We start from the raw sequence: 23579 nt of genomic DNA, 5'->3' as shown, positions 1-23579 counted from the left end.
AAATAATCATATGCATCTCGTGGCGTATATTCCAAGCATTCTGAAGGTATACTGAGGGTTTGGTGAGAAACAAACCGAAATGGCAAGCTATTATATTTTATGAAAATCTTGCGTTGCAGTGCAAGTGCGCAGCAGCTCACGCCACGCACAAGTGCATATCCTTGTGAGATATCATATCAATTATAATCAATTTTAATAAAACAAACCGCTGGTCTACACAGAAGAAAGACCTGTCTAGACTCTGCCCCGGTACGAGTTGTGTCGAGCTATTCATTAGTCTGTTTGATGAGAAAAATATTAAATTGATCAAATGGGTTATTAATCCGTACAACTGCAGCAGTGGAGGACTATTATTCTGCTGCGTGATACTGCGGAAGTACTGATGATGGCACGGTTTGATCTTCGGCTGACCAATCCGCAGAAAGGGGTGTTTAATTCCCGCCCATGTGTAGAAATCGAATATTCAAGCTGTTTATTCATTTTTCTACCCCTGAACGAAAAACGAAAATTTAAGCTGAATTCTTGTTTTTCGTTTTTTTGGAAAAAAAAAGAAAAAGAAAAAGGAGCCGTTTTCTCATTTTTCTACTTTCAATATTAAATCAAAAAACGAATGATCGAATGATACACGGATTGAATGGAACTAAATTTTTCACGCTTTGTTTTTGAATCACTTAAAAAAAAAAACTGGCTCATAAGAGTCATTTGTACAGGAGTTGAACTACATTTTTAATGCTGTATGTTTTTGATTCACTAAAAAGTTCCACCTTGTAGAAAGAGTAAGCTGTTTGGGAATCAAACTACATTTTCATGCTGTATGGTTTTGAATCACTAAAATGAACCGGCTCATAAGAGTTGTTTTTACTGGAATTGAATTACATTTTTATATATGCTGTATGTTTTTGATTCACTAAAAAGATCTGCATCATAATAAGAGTAATCTGTTTCAGAATCAAACTACATTTTTCATGCTGTATGTTTTTGACAAAAAACAACTGACTCATAAGAGCCATTCTTTAAGGATTCGAACTATACTGGTCATATTATATGCTTTTGAATCACAAAAAAGAACCGGCTCAGAAGAGTCATCAGTTCAGGAATCAAACTACATTTTTCACGCTGTATGTTATTTAATCGCTAAAAAGAGTCAGTTCATCCAGGAATCAAACTTCACTGTTTTAACAGCTCGTAAGAGTCATTTATTTCTTTTCACATGCACAGATATTTTGTTCAGAATTCATGTGATGCAGAATACACATATTTTCACATTTGTAGTGCAGAGTAGAGGGTGTTTCTATAGTGATTGCTAGTATCTTCATCAGCACATCACACATACTTTGTGACAGTAAGTTTGATCTCACAAAGTGATTGACTCGCTAGACTGCCAGTCAAATGACACTGTGCTCTGATTGGCTGATTTGTCACCTTTCCGACTCTCCCTAGAGATTCAATCAACCTTTACTGGCTGTAATAAGAGATGACAGGTGTGAAATGCCGCTAACACACTGGCTGTCGGTCAATTGCAGACGGGTTTCGGGTCAGTGGATGTGAGTGCTCCATAAATCATTTTAGGAGAGTGATAGCAAAGACTCCATTCATCAGCTATTAAAAACGAGATGTTGAGCATATGTATAATTCAGCTCTGCTATCATTGGATTTTGCATGAATCCCAATTAACACTTGATAATTATTCCTTTTGGTGTGACCGCGGTGTCCCACTGGCCCTTAACTGCGTCCACTTTAGTCAAGAACTACACTTGAAAATCACCATTACTTGACTGAAGACCACCTGTGTGCAGTGGTGTTTCACAAGATTTCAGAATAAATGTAGAAGTGTGTTTGCTGCTCACACTCACGCTGTCTCTCACGACTGTGTCGTGAGTCTGTGTATCGTGAAACTGGCCAGAGGTCTTGATCCACTAAACACTGATGATGCAATTAATTAAACCATTATGTGGTTTCACATAAATATTATCAACAAAATTGCAGTATAATATGATTACTGATATCCTTTGAGATCCTGTCTGGTTATTATTTATTTTGTTTATTGTGAATTCTCATTGTAAGTGTTAAAAAGTACTGTATCATGAAATATGCAAGTGCTCTTTATTTCTGTTGTCTTTAAATTATTTAAATATGTCATTTAAAAAATGTCATATTATATAAACACACACACACATTTATTTTTATTTAATTTTAATTAAAAATACAGTAAAAACAGTAATATTGTGAAATATTATTACAATTTCAATTTAATGTTATATTTAAATATATTGTAAAATGTAATTTATTCCTGTGATGCAAAGCTGAATGTTCAGCATCATTACTCCAGTCTTCAGTGTCACATGATCTTCAGAAATCATTCTAATATGCTGATTTGCTGCTTAATAAACATTTCTGATTATTACCAATGTTGAAAGCAGTTTTTGCTGCTTAATGTTTTCATGAAACCATGATACATTTTTAGGAAACACATTTTTACTCATGCTAATAATGTAATTTGTAATGAAGAAAAAAATGTATTGAAACCTTAGACCACATTATAAATCTGTGATTCATCTAATATTAAGCGTTTTTTTTTTTTAAAGTAAGAAACAAGATTTTACACTATTGCAAAAAATAATAATTTTGACAGATCTTTCATTCATTGAAGCACAAGTTGCTCTTTTTATCATTCTCAAATCATGCTCCGTATAATAACATAATAATACCATTTGCAAATAATAATATCATTTGCAATTAAGTAATTTGTAATACATTTTAAAAAATGTCAAATTAGCAGGATTTTCACTAGCGATCTCACTTTTGGACTTCCAGTATTAATTTGAATCAATTCAAATGTGTTGTAATTTGAGTTTGGAGGGTTTGATCGCACCACACATTCTCAATTGGATCATGTTTAGTAAATTTCTCGTGCTATAATGGCTTCGGTTTGCCGTGTTTGACACTATAAGGTGACCTCTGAGGACGGCAGTCAGAGCACTTCGGTCATTTCTCTGAGGCGATAGCTGTGTGTGTGTGTGTGTGTGTGTGTGTGTGTGTGTGTGTGGTGACGTATGAATAAGAGCGATGGAGGAGAGGAAGATGGATAAATAAACTATAGCTGCAGCCTCACCCTATCCTTTGTGCTCTCAAAGAGCAAATGATGTTGCGGAAAAAACACTTTCTCATGTGGTGTAATGGAAAAGGTGTGTCTCAGCTCTTCATCTCTCTTTTTCTGTCTCACTTCTCAGTCTCTCTTGCACTCGTGGCCTTTGTTTCTCCTCGCACTCGTTTGCCTTTGCATTTCTCTCTGTCTTTGATGCTTCTGAGGGTCATCCCACATCTTACTACTGAAAGCTTTGACTGTTATAGACCATTAAGTGAGCGCTCAGCAGAAAGAGCCTTTCAGAAAGATCTGATCTGACCCACTGGCAGCACCATGTGCCTCATTTTCCCACCTCTCAACCTTATTTTCTTACTTTCTGTGCTTTAAAAAAGCCTTATCATAAACTTTCATAGCAATTATTTTTTCCTGAAGTGCTCTTATAGTGTCAAGTTTTCTTGCACCATAAACAGTCATAATTTCATTACATGCTAGTCCAGAATACATCTAACTGACATTGTACTGTACATGTAAATACGTTGTTGCTTTAACAAAGTTTTTTGCTTAATGTAATATCCTACAGAGGCTAAATGTCAAATCGAACAACATTTAAGGATTCACAAAACAGTAACTATTTCAACAAGTCAGGTTTTCAAAAGGACTGTTTAATCATGTTAAATTTGATCATGATATATCATGTTAAATTTTGGGTTGAACAATCTTGATATGTTTTAAAGTTTGGCACGTATTTTTATTTTTGATGCTGAAATATTTTTGTTGACAAATTATATACACGGTCACAGGAAAAATGTACTGAATTGAATTGAATATAACAAGAAGAAATATTGAATTTTTTTTTTTTAGCAAAAGACAAAAACCATGATAAAAGCAAAAAATAAACACTTGCTGTTGTATCGCTTAAGATTTTATGTAAATTATGTATAACACATGAAGGAGAAACATACAAAGAAAGGGTACATACAATAAAACATGACATTTTATGGCACAGATATTTAAAGGTAATTATGCAACCTTCTTGAGTTTCGCCACAGTAACACAAAAAACAGTACACTACCAGTCAAAAGTTTGGGGTCTGTAAGGCTTTTTGGTATGTTAAATGTTTCTGAAAGAAGTCTCTTCTGCTCAGCAATGCTGCATTTATTTGATCAAAGATACAGTAAAAACTGTAATATTCTGAAATATTATTACCATTTAAAATAATTGTTTTCTATTTGTATATATATTGTAAAATGTAATTTATTCCTGTGATCAAAGCTGAATTTTCAGCATCATTACTCCAGTCTTCAGTGTCACATGACCCTTCAGAAATCATTCTAAAATGCTGATTTGCTGCTCGAGAAACATTTCTGATTATTATCAATGTTGAAAACAGTTGTGCTGCTTAATATTTTAATGGTAAATGTGATTCTTTGATGAATAGAAAGTCCAAAATAACAGCATTTATTTAAAATAGAAATCTTAAATAACATTATGAATATATTTTTTGGTCACTTTTGATCAATTTAATGTGTCCTTGCTGAATAAAAGGGGCTCCGTCTGCATTTTCTGTCCAGATGTCTGTCTATCTATAAACATGGCAGATGTTTTTATCCCAAAGCGACCTTCATTGCATTTTATCAGTTTACACATTCCCTGGGAATTAAACCCATCTCACTGAAGCTTAGTTTCCATTAATGATCTGGGAGGCTGGAGAGGTTTGAGAAGGGTAAAATATGCCAACATACAACACTGATCTCTTTTATTTCAAAATATAACATTTCTTCTTGTAGTTTTGGTTAGACCTACAGTGAATGGAAATTGAAGTGTATTTTATCCTTTTTTTTTTGTTTCCCTCCAGAATCCTTCACTGCAGATCACAAGCCCCTGATGGGTGAAGCACCCGAAGTGAGAGGCTTTTTCCTTGGATGTGGTTTCAACAGTGCAGGTAGAGCATGGAGCTTAAACACGCATACACACATGCACGCACACACAGCTGACCAGTGCCAAATGAATTATTTAACCCTGAAACCCTGCAGAGTTCACAAGCAAATTCCAATCCCACCCTTTCTCCATGTACACGCCACCTACTCAAGACCAACTCAACTTGATCTCTGACCCTTGCGTGTCCAGTACTTAAGCCATCCAGTCTGTTGTAGTGAAATCCATCTCTTTGTGTGCAGTGCACAGTACTTTACTAGTGACTGTACTGGATTGTGACGTTGCTTCCTGTTTTAACTAGATTTTTCATTGTACTGTATTTGTACAATATCACCCAGCCCTAATTACATCACGTTTAATTGCAAGATTAAAAATGCAAATGAACGCATTTTGAGGTGGTATTTTTGGCTCGTGATTTTGAAGGTCAGATGAAACTCTGTCCGGATCTGGAGTAGTGCTGATTGTGCTCAGCTTGAGGCCGGGTCACCTTGCAGGCCTCAGACATGCTGACGGACAACAGGCCGTGATCGTGTGAACGGATCAGAATACATAGCTATTGGAATCACAATCAGATATTAGATGCATGCTTGCTTTTTTATGACACATGGATTCCTGACCTCAGCATGCCAAACTTATTTCCTGGAACGAAAGGAATACAAGAGGCTGTGATTGGTTATGTTACGTGATATACAGTGCCAGTCGAAATTCAGACATATTTACTCGCTCCAGATCTGTATGACTTTCTTTATATACAAAAGATGAACAGTTTTTGTCTTTACAATCATTGGACCCCATTGAGTTTCAATGTGTGGACAAATAAACACTGAGGCTTTTTTAAAACCTTTTCCATTTCAAATTACCAGTCAAAAGTTTTGCTTAAAAACTTAGATTTAAAATTTTTTTTTTAGATTTAAAAAATTTTTTTTGTAAAGTCTCTTATGCTCACCAAGAACTGTGTTGAATATATTGTAAAATGTAATGTATTTCTGTGAATTTTCAGCATCATTACTCCAGTCTTCAGTGTCACATGATCCTCCAGAAATCATTCTAATATGCTGATGTTTGCTCAAGAAATGTTTCTGATTATTATCAATGTTGGAAACGGCTGTGTTGCTTAATATTTTTGTGGATACTGTCAAACATTCAAAAGTTTATGGTAAGTACAATTATAAAAAATAATACTTGAAGATTAATACTTCATTAATAATTAGAAATTATACTTTTATTCAGCAAGGATGCATTAAATTGCTCAAAAGTGACAGTAAAGACATTTATGTTATTACAAAAAATATTTAAATAAATGCTGTTCTTTTGGTCTTTCTATTTGTCAAAGAATCCTGAAAATCACAGATTCCACAAAAATATTAAGGAGCAAAAACTTTTTGAACAATAAGAACCGTTATAGATGATTGAGCACCAATAATAACTGATAATAATTGAGCAGCAAATCAGCATGTAGAATGATTTTTGAAGGATCATGTGACACTGAAGACTGGAGTAATGATGCTGAAAATTCAGCTTTGATCACAGAAATAAATTACATTTTGCTATATATTACAACAGACAACAGTTCTTTTAAATTGTAATAATATTTCACAGTATTACTGCTTATACTCCATTTTACTTTAAATAAATACATTAAATAACTTTTGATCAGTAGTGTAGGTCATGCAGATTTGGAATGACATGACGGTGAATAAATGATGACATAATTTTCATTTGTAGGCAACTATTCATTTGAGGACAAACCATTATATTATCCTGAAACCATTAGATAAACCATTCAGTCTTGAAAGAAGCGCTGAAATCCGTGATTAATTGCACATCTTTTGCTCTTGGAGAAAAACGGTGCATTCTAATACAGAGACACTCACCCTATGAATGTCAAAACTCTAATGAGAAGTGCTTCGAGTGGGTACTTACGGCGTAAGATGTTGATCAGGGATTCTCCTTGGGTGTGATTGCATCAGAGCTGTGAGATATCATTATGTGTGTGTGTGTGTGTGTCCATCAGTATGCATGACCACGGAGATGTCGTCCTTCCCCACTGCTTCCATCATGTCTGCACGCTTGTCTTCAGTTCGGTTTTTCCCTGTCTCGGTTCTCCTGTTCAATGTTACTGTCACACCATTGGATGGGGACAGACATATATGCAAGTGGAAGTTGTCTTAAAGAGTTTCAGGACAGCTGATTAAATGACCAGAATGTTGATGTGTATACCAGGTGTGTGAGAGAGAGAGTGGTAGTAGAAGAGGTCAGTCTGAGGCAGATGGTGGTTAATTTGTGATGTGATTGTTAAGAGCCGCTTCCCTTCTGGAGAAAACACACAGGCTCTTCCTGTGTCCGAATATACCAACTTCCATTCTATATAGTAGGCAAAGAACAGCATGTGAAAAAAGTAGTATGTCTGAATTCATCGTTTTTATTAGTGATGCACCAAAATTTTGCCAACTGAAAATATTGAGCTGGTAATGAATATTCGGTTTCGACTGTGGTAAGATCAGTGGAGAAAAAAATGCGCTCAAGATGGTCATCAAAAGAGAGATGTTTATTTCATGATTAACCAAATAACAAGTATTAACCTTTTCCACGACATTCTAATTTATTGAGATGCACCTGTAGTTTAGTGTTTAGTTGCTGCCTACAGCGAATGATGTTTTGAGTCTGTTCCCTCATGAGGTTCCACTGTTAAGACCATGATGTGCTTACTGCAAAGTTCTTTATTGTTCTACATTACAGAAGTATGAAATAGCTGTGCAATTATATACATTTAGCATTTAGATAAATATGTTAAAGGGGTCACTGACAGACACAGTGATGAAGCTGGTGTGTTTGCAGTACACAAGCCACGGTTAAGGCAGCTGACTCTACTGTGATGTGACCCTGTCCCTCTCTCTCTGTCACACACACACACGCGCGCGCGCACACACACACACGAGAGAAAGGAAAACTTGAAATCACATCATATGACCCCTTTAATATGTGCTGTGCACTTTCCACTCAATATCACAACAACAACAAAAATGTGACAAAAAATGTGTTCTTTGTGTCTGAGTGAACAAATGAACCTGTTAAGAATTATGTCAAAGAAGGCGGAGCCACAGAGCCACACCCACCTATTACATAATCATCATTGACCAATGGCCTTTCGAAGGTGTTTAACAGCTGGCAGGAATTTTTTCCTGGATGGTTTGTGCTGGGGAGATGTTTCAGACCACCAAAACAAACCCCAAAACACCTGTTTTGGCCAGATTTAGTTCGAAATGTCACATTTTGCTGTCTGCGATGGCAGCTGCGTATATAGACAGTAGACAGCAATGCAGTTCTCCAGGTTTTGAAGCAGAGCCATGTACTCTCAGGCACCTACACACAAATGTATGTGATCGGCATGTCTCATATAGTGCTCTGAAGCTTCCTTCTCTCTCAACCTCCTTCTCTCTTTCATCTTATTCCCCCTTGTTTTCTTTATCATCTCCCCTGACATTTGCAGAAATACCGCTAGTGATTCGGTCGCTGCTTTGATGAAGAAAGAGAACTGGGGTGTGTGTGTGTGTGTGTGTGTGTGTGTGTTTCCTGGATGGTTTGTGCTGGGGAGATGTTTCAGACCACCAAAACAAACCCCAAAACACCTGTTTTGGCCAGATTTAGTTCGAAATGTCACATTTTGCTGTCTGCGATGGCAGCTGCGTATATAGACAGTAGACAGCAATGCAGTTCTCCAGGTTTTGAAGCAGAGCCATGTACTCTCAGGCACCTACACACAAATGTATGTGATCGGCATGTCTCATATAGTGCTCTGAAGCTTCCTTCTCTCTCAACCTCCTTCTCTCTTTCATCTTATTCCCCCTTGTTTTCTTTATCATCTCCCCTGACATTTGCAGAAATACCGCTAGTGATTCGGTCGCTGCTTTGATGAAGAAAGAGAACTGGGGTGTGTGTGTGTGTGTGTGTGTGTGTGTGTTTCCTGAGAGGAAAACATAGATGGGACGGTCTATTCACATGGTAGCATTAACTCATGCAATGTTGAACTCTCATTCCTGCCCCAGCAGTTCAGCTGTAGCTCAACACAGACCAAAGACCTGTGCAGTCATCAAGGAGGCTCATGTGCTGCACCCTTCCTCGAGGACGTTTGTGGGCTGATGCATATTGCTCAGAAATGGCAAGAGTTTGCTGAAATCAGCCATTGAAATCATTTCTAGGGGTGTAAATGTTTCTGATGGTGATTTGGAGGAGGCACAGAGTCACCTTAAATGGATAGTTTAACCAAAAATAAAAATAAAATCCTATCATGCCCTCACCCTCATGTTGGTACAAACCTGTATGACTTTCTTTCTTACCATTGAACTCCACTTTTATTGAATGGACAAAAACCACTCTCCAGACAGTCTCCAAAGTATCTTCTTTTATGTTCCACAGAAGAAAGAAAGTCAGGTTTGGAACCAGGGTGCGAACTAGGGTGGAGCTAGGGGGAGCTCGGCTCCCCTTAATAAGACATAGACTATTTGTGGGTGGCTGTTTGTTGTTTCACCTATCAATTCGTGTCGATAAAGTATAATAGGGTAAATCCTGTATAGTGATTTATCCTATATAGTGCTTGCATAAAGCAAGTAGTGCATACAAAGATACATAACAGCTAAATTACAAGTGTAAGTCATTGTAACCCCTCTTTTGAGGCACGCGCAAGCGCACGAACACATTTTATATTAAAAAAAAACAAGTGGGCTCCCCCAAAGACCACGGTATAGTTCGAACACTGTTTGGAATGATTAATTGTGAGCAAATGATGAGAATTTCAGTTTTTGGATGAACTGAACCTTTATCTCAAAAGTGCCTTGAGGAAGTCTCAGGGTTGGGTGGGAAGTACAAAAATGTAAAAATTTTCAAGCAGTTCTCAACAGAAGCACAATTCTGCATGACGTAAATAGCACAGAAAATGTTTTTGCATCACACTGTGCTCCTTTTTTTCCATTGTTTTTCTATGTGAACATGCCTTTTGCTCTTGCATCTTTTGCAGCGTCTCATGCATGACTCGTGCAGGCCTCTAAATTATAAACATGTTCAAAACTTTGCTGACAAACCTGTTGTTCACAATCTACTACACACGTCTGACTGATAGATTAGACTTTTTTTTGCAAGTAAAAGGCCTTTTAGTTTAATCGTACAAACATCCAAACTACAGGTATGTGTCTTTTTTCTGTGAAGTCTTTACAGATTTTTATATATTGTTAGTAATATTTCAAGATGAATATTTACAGGACTGAAGAATCTCGGGTTTACTTGATTTTCCATGCATCCAGTCATTTTTTTAGGACAATCGTGTTAAAATGAAAGAAATGCAAATTCTGTCATTAATTACTCACCCTTAATTAATGACAGAAACCTGTTACTCATCCTCGGAAAACACAATTGAAGATATTTTAAATGAAATCAGAGAGGTTTTTGTTCCTCCATTGACAGCCTAAGCAACTTTCACTTCGAAGGCCCAGAAAGGTAGTAAAAACATCATGGAAGTAGTCCATGTTACTCCAGTGGTTCAACTGTAATTGTAACTATCCCTTTAAGTATCAAATCCATCAAGCTTTTGAGGAGCACTTATTTCTTCATCTCTTAATCATCACTGTCTTGCATTTTTTGATTTGCCCCCGCAATAAAAACTACAGAGCATTGAGCATACAACTAAGCATTTAAATATGAGATATATTCTGCATTTTATTCCCTCGCAATTCAGAGTGTATATCTGGCAATTCAGGCTTTTTTTATTCTGAGAAAAAGTAAGAATTGTGAGATATAAAAAAAGTCACAATTATCTTTTTTATTTTATTCAGTGGTGAAACAAGCTTCCATAATATTCTCACTATATCATAAAAAGGTATCAAATATGACACTCAACAAAAAACATATGCAATCATATGCTTTTAAATATTTATTACAAAATATTTTTCTAAAGGCTCAATAAACAGCAGGGTTAAAAAAAGTTCTTCTGGATCTCACGTTTTTAAACCCAAAAACTTGTTCTCTGTGAATGGCATCTAAGACTGCTCTGTAAGCAGCGCTTTGTCATGAGAGCTCTAGAAATGCTTCTCGAGGCGTGTGGGACACCGAGTGTCTGAGAGATAAAGCAGTGACACGGCATGGAATTCAAGGCACTAAGGCAGCCATTACTCAGCGACTCTGTGGTCTCTGGCTAATGCTAATGAAGTCATCAGGCAGCTAATGAGCCAGAAGTCCTTTGGAGATACCGCCAACATCTCCACAGGCACTCGCTACGCCTCTTCCAAGATCCTGTCGCCCATTTGATTCACTCCCCTTTGATTTGTCTCTCACTTCACAATGCCCTTCATTCCTCCTTGGAATTCCTCTGCTTCTGTTCATTATTCCTCTCCTGTCCGCTCAGAGCTGGCAAAGATTGATTCGCTCTGATGGTTCAACTCTTCTGGGTATCGTTCACTATGAACCGATCGGCAGCTGTCAGTCACATTGTTCCTAGAGAGGTACTTTGTAGCTTGGTAAACGGTGTGCCGTGTTGCTTAGGGATGTACAGAAGTTTGATTGTCTGGAGTAGGATAAAGTTGACTGGCAGTTATGAGCTGTCAGTGATGGGATGATGATTGACATATGCTCTGTGATTTGATTGGCAGGTATGATGTTAGGAGGAGGATGTGGCAAAGAGCTGGCTCACTGGATCATTCACGGGCGTCCCGAAAAAGACATGTATGGATATGATATCAGGTACGTTTTGTGCGAGCAAGTGTTTCTGTGAGTACTACTTTATGTACTTTGTTTGAGGCGGGACTATCTTTTTTCTGACCAATGGAAGATGGGGAATTTAAGCATTTTGAGTCGGACGTGACATAAGTAATTATTTGTAAGTCAAGAACCATTCTGAACAAATTCAATGAGTTAGTCAGTTGTTAGATGCTTTAAAACAATAACTTCTTCATTTGTAAATCTTTCTCACTAATTCACGAAAATATCATAAAAGTCATTAGTTCATGATTCAGTCTAGGGCTGCACAATTAATCAAAATAAAGCCAAAATCAAGATATGACTTGGTGCGATTTTTAAATCGTAAGGGCTGCAATGTAACTAATTAAATATATGCGCTGCATTGTGTTCATTTACACATGAGCAGATGTTTTTAGCATCTTCTCAGTAAATGTTGCTCCACACAAACTCATCTCTGCATCTTCTCCAAAGTTTGAGTCACATATAATGTGCATTTGGGAACGCAACATGCAGGAAACGTCGTCTTAAACTTGTAATGAAAAGTGCTAACTGGCTGTCGTCAACTAAAGAGAATCTTTGGTGAAGCCATCCATTCGGTTTTCTGCCAAAATAACAGCTGGATGGTTTAACAATTAAAAATGAAGATGACCATAAATATTAGTATTGTCATTTTACAGTTCTAATTTAAAATGATTATTATATATTTTTCTAAAATACTCTGTTTTATTTTACAGTGAAATTTAAAATAGTAAATTAATAATCATTTAAATATTATTTATTTAACAATTAATAAGATTGCTTATTAAATACTAATTATGATTATATATTATTATACTTATTATTAAATATTAATTACATTATTATTAATGTAAACTTACCTCACAAGTAAGCTCAGTAAACCTAGAGCGTTTTTTTATTTTTTATTTTTTTATCATGTTAAATCACAATTTTTATGAGAACATTTTATCAAAAATAAAAATAAAAATTGTGCAACCTTAAATCAGACTATACTGACGTTTTTTTTTTAAATGGCGCTTTGTCCAAACTGCTGGAAGAATTCAGACATTTAAGAACCGTTAACCACACCAAACATCATCAAGATCAATCTTTCTACTAAATAAGAATCCGTTCTTGATTGCCAGCCCTACTAGTGTCTGAAGGAGTATTTCAAACACCACACATGGGTTTTGTTAGTATGTTCAGTTCAGTGACCGCATCTGTGAAAGGAACATCATGACTGAGCTCAGGACATCAGATGTGTGAGGTATTATGAAGGTCAGCTGAGGGCAGGGCGCTCTGAACTCACTGTCAAGCCTGCACTAGCATTCGCTTCTGTGCCTTGAAAATGATGTGACGTATCTGTATGTGTGTCTCAGTTCCTTACTTCATCTCCCTTTTTCTGTGTCTCAGGCGGTTCCATCATTCCCTGACCAACAACAACCGCTGGATCAGAGAGCGGAGTCATGAATCGTATGCCAAAAACTATTCAGTAGTTTTCCCGTTTGATGAACCTTTGGCCAGCCGCAACATGAGGAAAGACCCCTTCCACCAGGTTCAGCCTGTCTCTTATGTCTCTTTATCCCCTTTTGAACCACTGGCTCAAGACGTCTTTGTTTTACTGTCCATTATAATCAAATATAATTTCCTATAGGTGCATGCACATTAGATAGGCTGATCTGGGGAAAAAAAGCTCATATTATTTTATCTAAAGTAGGAAAATGAATCTACTTGAATCTACTTTTTAATAATATATATGTCAAATAAGTATTATATATATAAATACATGGTACCATAAAGGCTGCACACAAAGAAATTAGGTTTTTGTTTTTTTCAGGCTGGTCCAGATAAAATAGATGCTGCCTCTATTAAAAAAAAATATATATATATATATATATATATATTATTATTATTATTATTTATTTTTTTTTATTATTTTTTTTTTTTCCCAAAATGCTTTTTTTCATTGTGACCTTATTTTTAATGACAATAAAGTACAATTCCCATCCCCCCATGCAGAAAGAATCTCATTGTCATTACAATAATGCAAAAAAAAAACATTACATTTTGTATAATTATTATTATATATATATTTTTTTTTTATTCATGTTTTTATTCAGCAAGGATGCATTACATTGATCAAAAGTGACAGTAAAGACTTTTACATTGTTACAAAAAATATATTTAATTTTTATTTCAAATAAATAAATTTTTTTTAAAAACTTTGGTAACACTTTACAATAAGGTTCATTAGTTAACATTAGTTAACTATTTTAGTTAACATGAACTAAGCATGAACAATACTTCTACAGCATTTATTAGTCTTAATTCATGTTAATCTCAACAATTTTTTTTAAAAACTTTGGTAACACTTTACAATAAGGTTCATTAGTTAACATTAGTTAACTATTTTAGTTAACATGAACTAAGCATGAACAATACTTCTACAGCATTTATTCATCTTAGTTCATGTTAATTTCAACATTTACTAATGTATTATTCAAATCAAAAGTTGTGCTTGTTAACATTAGTTAATGCACTGTGAATTAACATGAACGACTGTATTTTCATTAACTAACATTTACAAAGATGAATAAATACTGTAATGTATTGTCCATTGTTTGTTCATGTTAGTTAATACATTAACTAACATTAACTAATGGAACCTTATTGTAAAGTGTTACCAAAACTTTCTATTCATCAAAGAATCATGAAAAAATGTATCTCAGTTTTTTCACAAAAATATGGTGTTTTCTATATTTCTTTCAAAATATATAAAAAATAAAATAGCCCCAAATTTCTAAACGGTAGTACATAATAGTGGTAATTGTTAAACTGAATTTAAGGTAATGAAAATATTGGCTCAGTTCAAAAAATGACTTAAATGGTCCTTCATTTTCTATTGATTTTGTGGTGAAATATGACTAGAACATATCAGGTATATGGTATTTTGCTGTTAGCGCTCCTTTAGCAGTGAGCTAAATTAGCTTTGTCAAGAGAATAATCTAGCTATGTACTAATGGGAAACAAACGCACCTTCCACATTTTCTTTGTCTCAGTTGCCTGCTTTCTCAGTCGTCTTCCTGTCAGTTTGTAATTGCTCGTATTGAGACTACAAACTTTCCACAAGCCTGTCCCGAGAACAAGTTGCGTTAATTACATCAAAACATCATCCCTTTAAATGTAAATCATTATTAAAGTTGAGAAATTTCACAACATGGCAACTTAGCTTACACTTAGCCAGCCCAAAAGTGTTATGTGTGAATTTATTAGCCAGTGTTTCGCTGCCAGCATCTGTGGGGCTCCAAAGACTTGTTGCTAAGCTACTGCTAAAAAGATGATGTTTAAGTGTTTCCAAAAATACCTCTTTGTTCTGGCTAGGCTCCAGGCGTGAAGCCGCACAAGAAGGCTTCATCCTTGTGAATAATAGTCTGCTGAAATATAGATAGCTAGCAATAATAACACTCTGCATTCATGTAGACCACAAGCCTCACTAAGATGACTGTAAATTAGACATTCCTCCTGAATATTTCATCTGTTTCCAGCTTGGAAGTCTTCCTGAGCTAATTCAGCTAAGTGCTAGCAAAGGGATGGGAGACCGATATAACTTGGTTAAAAAGACACCTGCCTTTCATTTAATCTCAAAAGTTAACATTTCACCCTTCATTTATATCAATATGTAGAAACGTTGAGCAGTGTTTTGTGTTAGAGGAAAGATGAAAATTCTGTCATCATTTACTCACTCTCGTTTCTTCAAAAACTGTATAACTTTCTTTTGTAGAACTCTAATGAAGATATTTTGAAGAATGTTCAGGCTGTTCTTTGCCATTTTATGTATGTTTTTATTGGGACTGCACAGTATTATGCGATTGCTAATCATGAAGGCTACGATTTAATTAGTGAATACACTGTAAAAAATGTTCACCTATTTCAACTTAAATATTTAAGTTTTTAAGTATTTCATTCCAACTTAAATTACATTAAACGGACTTAAAAAATCGAGTTGAATCTCACATACAAAAAATATCTATTATATATATGTATAATATTATAATATAAAAGTATATTTACAAGTTGTTTTAGTTTTTTTTTTTATGTAAGTTACAAAACTTATAAAAAAAAGTTTAAATTGATCAACTTTTGACGAGTTAATGTAAAAGCATAAGTTGCCATGACTTACTGATCATATCATTTTTTACAGTGTATATGTAAATATATGTGTAAATATATGCATACATATATGTGAAATACTGAAATCACAAGCTGCTCTTTTGTAAATTAATGTAGTGCCATGTTTCCCCCTAAAACCGACAGCGCATATATTTATTTGCCAGCAATCCGCCAAAATAAAAGCTCGGTTTAATATTTGAAAAAAAAAAAATTGGTATTGTAATTTTACAGGTTTGCATTAAAATAAAAAAATAACACAAATAAAAAAATAACCCCAAGCATTCTAGAATAATTAATTATTTCCAAACATAGCTGTTCAAGTATTTTTGAGAAAATTCCTTAAAAATGTTTTCACATCGCAATATCACTTTTTTCCAATATATCGTGCAGCTGTAGCTTTTATCCATTTGTTAAAGAAAGGCTTAACATCTTTTAAGAATCTTTTACTACATTTGTGGCACTCTTTGTCATTTTTGGAGGTTGACCGTCTCCTTTTGTTTTCCACTGAAGATTTTGACCAACAAGAGGGTGAATATATGATGACAGATTTTCATTTTTGGGTGAACTATTCCTTAAATTCACAAGCTTTCTATTACTGACACCACATGATATGCTCAGGAAAGCAATCCAGCAAACCTTGACAGCATGAGGATCCTCGTCAGGTTTGTTTTTACCTCTCGAAACTTCTGCTTTTCATTTCTTCTCAGTGTCTATCACCACCTAAGAGTGTTTATTTTGACACACACTTCTATAAATTCCTCTGTTAAGTAATGGCATGGACAGCATGTACCCTAGAAGCTCATCGGCATGGCAACAGCGGCCAAATGAATTCCTGCAAATAATATTTTTAGCCTGATCCTGTTCAAGAACGCTAGCCTTATCATTATCAAAAACAATAAATAATAGTGTTTCATGCCGGATAAGACGACGAGCTGCTGTGCGTGACTCATGGAAAGCTTGTCAGCTCGTACTTTACTCCAGAACAATAATGTATGGACTTCAAAAAGCCTGGAGAAGGCGGGCAAATTGCCTAGCAACCAGTGTTTCTCTGGCCGGGGAGACAGAAAGAGAGAATCTGTTGCTGTGTGGGGCGCCGGGATGGAGGGTGGACCAGTTCTTCTTTTTGTTTTAGAGCTCAAGAATAGCTGGAGAAATCGTGACGGGCTATTTCGAGCGGTGGAGAACAAAAGCGTGAGGGAAGGATATAGCACATCCAAAACTGTTATGTAGACAAGTTTATGCTGCCTAAACTGGCATTTCTGCTCAAAATCAGGATTGATTTGGGGTGTATGATAAGGCAAGCATCATTATTACTATTACCTTCATGTACCTCAGTATATCTTACCCCGAACCGTTTGTTATACAGACATATACCATAAATTGTGAAGAAAACAGTCACTCACAACACCTTACCAGCTGCCTGGAAAATACTGGGAAAGTTGGCAAAGCATGGCAATGAGTTTCTTGAGAAAATGTCAAACTTCCAGAGGAAGCTTTCAAAAATGCATTAAAAATTTGATTTTTAAGATGGTTTGCAAGGCACATATGATCAAAGAATTCAGTGTGAAAATATATTTGATTATATATTTTAATGTTGCAATTAATAGATTTTTAATCAATTAATAGCCCTAGTGTTTTTATATTTGCTAGAAATATTTGTATTTTTCATTACATGTAAAGTTTTAATTACAACACTTTGTTGTTCATTATTTATAAAAATTTGTATTTATATATAAAATGTTATTTATATATGGAAATTATACATCTATAATGTAAATGCAATGCAAAACGTTACTGATTACATCTTACTGATGCTTTCAAAACTATTGCAAATCTTTTTCGCAAATTCAGCATCTGTTAGCCATCTAGATAACATTATTTTTGTGACAAATCAGTGCAACAACAGCGTAAAATACATCACAGAAAAACGCAGATTAATGAACATAAGTGGCAATGTAGCACTGGCCCAAAATGGGTCAGTTGGGTCATCTTAATTGCTGTGGCCTAATTATGATTTTGATACAGTGATTGAGGTTTATTATTGGCCTGATTTCTGATGGTTGTGTTGTTTAACAGGTGCTACAGGAACAGGGCTGTGTGTTTCAAGAGAGACACGGTTGGGAGAGACCTGGATGGTTCAACCGGGATGGACCTGCTCCAGTGAGATTTCCACAAACACACACACACACACACACACATACACACAAATGCATAATTCTGAAGGACAGAAATTGTTCTGTGTTCTTTATAACACATATAGTTTATATGTGTTACGGTACTTCAAGTCCAGTGAGGTCTGTATCAGTTGCTGATTGATTGATTTGTCTGCTAAACTGGTATTTTCAATTGTTCTTTTCTCAGATTCTGGATTATGATTACTATAGTGCCTACGATGTTCCCAAGAACAATGATTACAAATACAGCGAGATACTAGGCAAAGAGTACACGTTTGACTTCCCTCCACATCATTATGTGGTGAGCATGTGTGTTTGAGAGTGTTTGTAGCCTCCCTTGTCCATATGAAGTTCTTCTCTTATGGCTAAACAGGTTTGTTTTCAGTATGTGTGTGTGTGTGTGTGTGTGTGTATTTAAAAAAAAAAAAAAAAAGTTGATTTCATTTTTTTGTTTGTTTTTTTTAATTCTAGATTTGGTTAAAGTGTCTGACCTGTAGGTATGCTTTAGATGTGTTTGATATTTTGTTTTATTCAGTATGTTTGTTGTTTTGTTTTGTTTTGTTTTGTTTTGGTTTTAAAAGGTGTTTAAAAACGTGTCTGACCTGTTGGAATGCTGTAGCTGTGTTTATTCTTTCTTCTTTTTGGATTAGTTTTTTTTTTGTGTTGTGGTTGTTGTTTTTTGAGGGGGCTTTGTGTGTTTTGCTTTTAAAATGTTTTTAAAAATTCTTTTTATATTTTTATTTAATTTTGGATTCAGAATGAGTCTTACCTGTTGGAATGCTATAGCTGCATTTTGATTATTTTATTTTATTTTTTAGATATAATTTTTTTTTTTTTTTTGTGTTGTGTTGTTTTGCTTTTAAAATGTATTTAAAAATGTTTACATTTTTGTTTAATTCCAGATTCGGGACGAGTGTCTGACCTGCAGGAATGCTGTAGCTGTGTTTGATATGTCCTACTTCGGCAAGTTTTACCTGACTGGTCCGGATGCAAAGAAGGCAGCTGATTGGCTGTTTACAGCTGATGTCAACAAAGCTCCAGGTGAGGATCCCTGTGATGTCTGTCTGTCAATTTTATCTCCCTTCCAGTATACTGAGTGCATGCATTTTACTTTCTTTTTTTCTGTTCTTCACAAATATCCAGTATTCATTGAAATTCATTGCCTCGTCTGACCACATAGTTTCAGTGGTGAACCTTGTTGAAGTGTAATCATCTTGACTGTTTGTGTGCTTCAGGCTCCACTGTCTACACCTGCATGTTAAACAAGAGGGGCGGAGTCGAGTCTGACCTCACCATCAGTCGTTTGGAGCCAAGCCCCGCCCACCTCCCACTGACACCCGAATCTAATGGTAAACGACACGCGTGATTTATTTTATTCAGGGTCACAGAACGGATGTGTAAGGTGTTGAATCAGGACATTAGAGGAAGTCATGAGTGTCTCATCAGCATGTGAGGAGGATGTGTGGAGTTTATATACTCCTCACGCTCAGTGTGTGTGTATGTTCTCAAGGTGAGGCGTATTACCTGGCCATCGGAGGTGGAGTGGCGCAGCATAACTGGAGCCATATTCAGGCAGTGCTGCAGGACCAGGGTTTCTGCTGCACACTAATAGACCACACTGAGGACATGGGCATGATCAGCATACAGGGACCCAAGAGGTTAGCACCCATACACACACATACTGTATAAATAAGCTGTGTTCAAAACCTAGTGAGCCCCTGAGTTGAGTATATATATCTTCTTTGGTCCAAATTCTAATGGCTCGTTGACCAAGCACATTAAACGTAGGGTAGGTGATTTCGGAGAGGCTAGCAATAGCAAGCTAGCTTTGAAAGCATAAGATCCCACCTTACTCTCCAATCACTCTCCAAAGCGAACAGGGTGCGCGGAGGTATGCAGATACATATGTTGACAGGCAGGCAGGACAGCCTATCGTAGCTCTCGGACCGAGGAATATGATTGGATGAACATTTTATGGTCATACGCCTTCCACACACAATATAAATACATTTAGACCACTTAACTTAATGATGGCTATCAGGGTGAGAAGAGACTTTCAACCAGCATAACAAAAAATGTTTTTAAACCAAACCACCTACCCTGCCTTTAACTGTAATGATAACTATAGTAGCGTCACAACAACACATGATTCTGAACAACACCATTCTGTTTATTAAAATTGTGCACGGCAGTTTTGTGTCTGTCACTTTAAATGCTAGAGCTCTTTAAATTGGTGGATTCTCATTGGCTGTCAATGTTTTTTTGTTCATCATTCTAACAACAATCGAATTCCAACTTTGTTTTTGTCGTTATAGCTGTGGTGTGGTATGAGTTATTCTCATAGTCTTAGAACTATTATGAAAACTTTTTTGTTCTAATTATCATCCTTGGTGTAAATGGGCCTTGAGGCAGCATCATGCAGAATGCAATTCCAGAATGCTTTGCAACAAGTTCAGTAAAAAAAAAAGTACAGATGAATAAAAATACTCATTCACTCTAATTTAAAAATTGATGATTTTAGTGGAATATATATATTAAAGTATCACATTAGCTTAGCAACATGCTAACATACAGCATTAAAACGTATTGATAAAATGGTTCAGTTTGATTAAAAATAGACTATTTTACCTAACAAGTTCTTTGTATTTTAATGTTTATTAAAGTTTCACATTGTTAGCTTAGCAACATGCTAACATCAGACTCTGTCGAAATAAATTGTTTGAGTTGCTGCCTTTATAGATATTTCTATAGTCACTTATGAGATTCTATTTCAGTTAGGGTGTTCACTTAGTAGACAGATGCCTGTGCAGACAGTAGACAGCGATTAACAGAATCTCACTGAGCAAACAGATGCACTTCAAATCTATAACATAAAAACATGTAAGGTGTCTAAAGTGTCTCGCAGCACATGGAAACAGATCTGAATGCACCGAGAAGCAACTGTATTGTTTTCAGATCTGAAGTGACACTTTTTTCACACTGTTTTGTTGTGTACTGCCTCACCTCCACCATATTGCAGTCTGATGCTAATCGTGACATCTTCACCTGTTTTCTCCTGAAACCATTCCACATGCCTTGTCTCTCTGTCCTCTGCCCTGTAAACAGCAGAAAACAGATGGAAAAAGAAGAACCATGAATCTAATATCATGCTGTAGTCATTCATTATGAAGTGTCTTAGAGGTATAATTAGGAAAGAGATGAAGAGATGCAGAGCAGTGGAATTAATTAATGTATTCTGAGGGAGTTTGCTTTAGAAATTAAATTAAATTAATAGTGTAACTGTCACATACTGTCATCAGTTTTCACTTTTCAACCTGTTCTTGTATATTAAAGAGATTGTTTCATATTTTTAAGTCCATTTTTAAAGTTAATAAGTTTTATTGCATCACACATCATTTTGTAATTTCTTCATAATTTAGGTGATGTTTTCGCTTTTTTTTTTTTTTGCATTAGAATCTAAAAGTATCCGATATTAACCCCTGCTGGTAGATGCTGCAGCTGTAGCCTGAGTAAAATATATCTCTCTCTCTGCTGACTATTATATTATAGTATATCTCTCTATTATAGTAACTCTTTACAGGTGCCTAATGCTATTAAAAGCATAAGACTGACTTTTGTTTTTATCCCTGTCTGCTGACTTTTATATAGATAGTCTCTCAGAACGAGCTTTGTATCATTAAAGGGTGTTTTTTGGCCCAGAGTTCTGAAACGGTTTTGTTTCAAACGATCAAGGGAAATGAGATTTTCATTATATGAGCCCCTTTAAAACACTTCTGCTTCGTTCATCACGACAGTGTGTCCTTCGTCTGTGTCCTTCAGTTCTTCTCCTCTTATGTCCAGATGAAAGCTAGATGAAAGAGTGAGCAGCTTTGTGAAATCTCCCTCTTCATCCTCATCTCCTGCACTGTGCTCTTCATGGTTTAGGAGAGGGCCGTGGCTCCTGCCAGCTCTGCTCCGTCACATCCTAATGAGATAGCAGGGTTTCTAATGAGCACTAGCGACTATCAGCTCCATTGCTTCTCAGTCTGATCTCCTGTTCATCAATTCCAAATGTTCGCACTCAAGAGATTCGCACAGTGCACCTTAAAATCCAGTGAGAATCAGCTTCTCGCTTTGTTCACTTACCTTAAAGGGGTCATATGATGCTGCTAAAAAGAACACTCTTAACTTTTATAAAGAATATCTCTTTGGATTTGAGACTTTAGTCTTTGCAACTTTACAGATCTTCTTTATGCACCAAGAGCTTGTAACACTCCAAAGAGAAAGGAAAAATTGAAATCGCATCATATGACCCCTTTAAATGTTGTCATGTCCTCTTAGAAGAATATTCTGGGTTCAGTGCAAGGTTATGGTGGTCATGTATGGTGAGAAAGTCAATGGGGCCAATTTTTGAAGTATTTAAAAGCAGAAATATGAAGCTGATCATTTTATAAAACACTTACTGTTAAAACTAAGTTGTTCTTGTTATTTTTCTCATCATTTTTATAAGTGGTTTGTCATGGAAAAAATATAGCTTTGAATATTAAAATGGAATATATGGAATGCAAAAAACTGCAAAATTAATAATTTGCATAAATTATTTTTATATTTCCCGTTTTCATGTTTTTTAAAATATGTCTATGGGTCGAAGGCAAGACCGTCCCATTTTGGCATCAAATTAAATTTACAAAAGTGATTTTATATACACAGAAATCATATTAAATGCAAGTAAACTGCCCATTTTAATGTTTCAAATATTTTTTGTGAAAATAAAATGTCAAAATATGGGTGAAATAATGTTTCATCATTCAGTGTAACAGAAATATTTATGTAAAAATGAAACAACATATTTATTCTGATCAGTGGCCTGTTGCATGAAGCTGGCTGAACAAACAGGACACATTTTAAAGCTGTATTATTCATTTTTTTCTTAGTTTTAGTTATTTTAGTTTGTCAAGAAAAAAACAAATGAAATTTTGCGTTGGCAGCTAGCTAAAATAAAATAAGTTTTTAAATATTAGATTTTTATTTCAGTTATCATTTATTTTAAAGTTTATTTTATTTATTTATTTGTTAGTTAACTATAATAACCTAAAGTTTACAGGCATTTCCATTGTAAGTATCTCACTGGAACCCAGATTTTTGCTTTAAAATTTGTGGTAAGGGGTGCCTGATGATTGAGCTTAAAGGAACATTCCACTATTTTTGAAAATAGGCTAATTTTCCAACTCCCCTAGAGTTAAACAGTTGAGTTTTACCGTTTTCGAATCCATTCAGCCGATCTCCGGGTCTGGCGGTAGCACTTTTAGCTTAGCTTAGCATAGATCATTGAATCTGATTAGACCGTTAGCATCTCGCTCAAAATATGGCTAGGAACTATACTCTCATTCTGGCGTAATAATCAAGGAACTTTGCTGCTGCACCCATGGTACAGCAGCAAAGTTCCTTGATTATTATGCCGGAATGAGAGTACAGAATTACTCTCTACTACAGAAGAGTCAAGTTTTAAATAG

General features: G+C 35.6%; 1 protein-coding gene across 6 annotated transcripts in view; it reads left to right on the top strand.

The window, feature by feature from the left end:
- Nucleotides 1–23579, top strand: part of sardh (sarcosine dehydrogenase) — a 65936-nt gene that overhangs the window by 21821 nt on the left and 20536 nt on the right. For all 6 annotated transcript variants that reach the window (XM_016481621.1, XM_016481618.1, XM_016481622.1 and 3 more), the window contains exons 9-16: nucleotides 4941–5027; nucleotides 11659–11749; nucleotides 13157–13298; nucleotides 17990–18073; nucleotides 18275–18388; nucleotides 18990–19128; nucleotides 19323–19436; nucleotides 19598–19745. In XM_016481621.1, coding sequence (XP_016337107.1) covers nucleotides 4941–5027; nucleotides 11659–11749; nucleotides 13157–13298; nucleotides 17990–18073; nucleotides 18275–18388; nucleotides 18990–19128; nucleotides 19323–19436; nucleotides 19598–19745 — 919 coding nt within the window. The remainder of the gene's footprint in view (nucleotides 1–4940; nucleotides 5028–11658; nucleotides 11750–13156; nucleotides 13299–17989; nucleotides 18074–18274; nucleotides 18389–18989; nucleotides 19129–19322; nucleotides 19437–19597; nucleotides 19746–23579) is intronic.

This window comes from Sinocyclocheilus anshuiensis, unplaced genomic scaffold (assembly GCF_001515605.1).
Source record: "Sinocyclocheilus anshuiensis isolate Anshui unplaced genomic scaffold, SAMN03320099.WGS_v1.1 scaffold914, whole genome shotgun sequence".
Lineage (NCBI taxonomy): Eukaryota > Metazoa > Chordata > Actinopteri > Cypriniformes > Cyprinidae > Sinocyclocheilus > Sinocyclocheilus anshuiensis.
The sequence above is the reverse complement of the archived record's forward strand: the minus strand, read 5'-3'. Positions and strand labels throughout refer to the sequence as shown.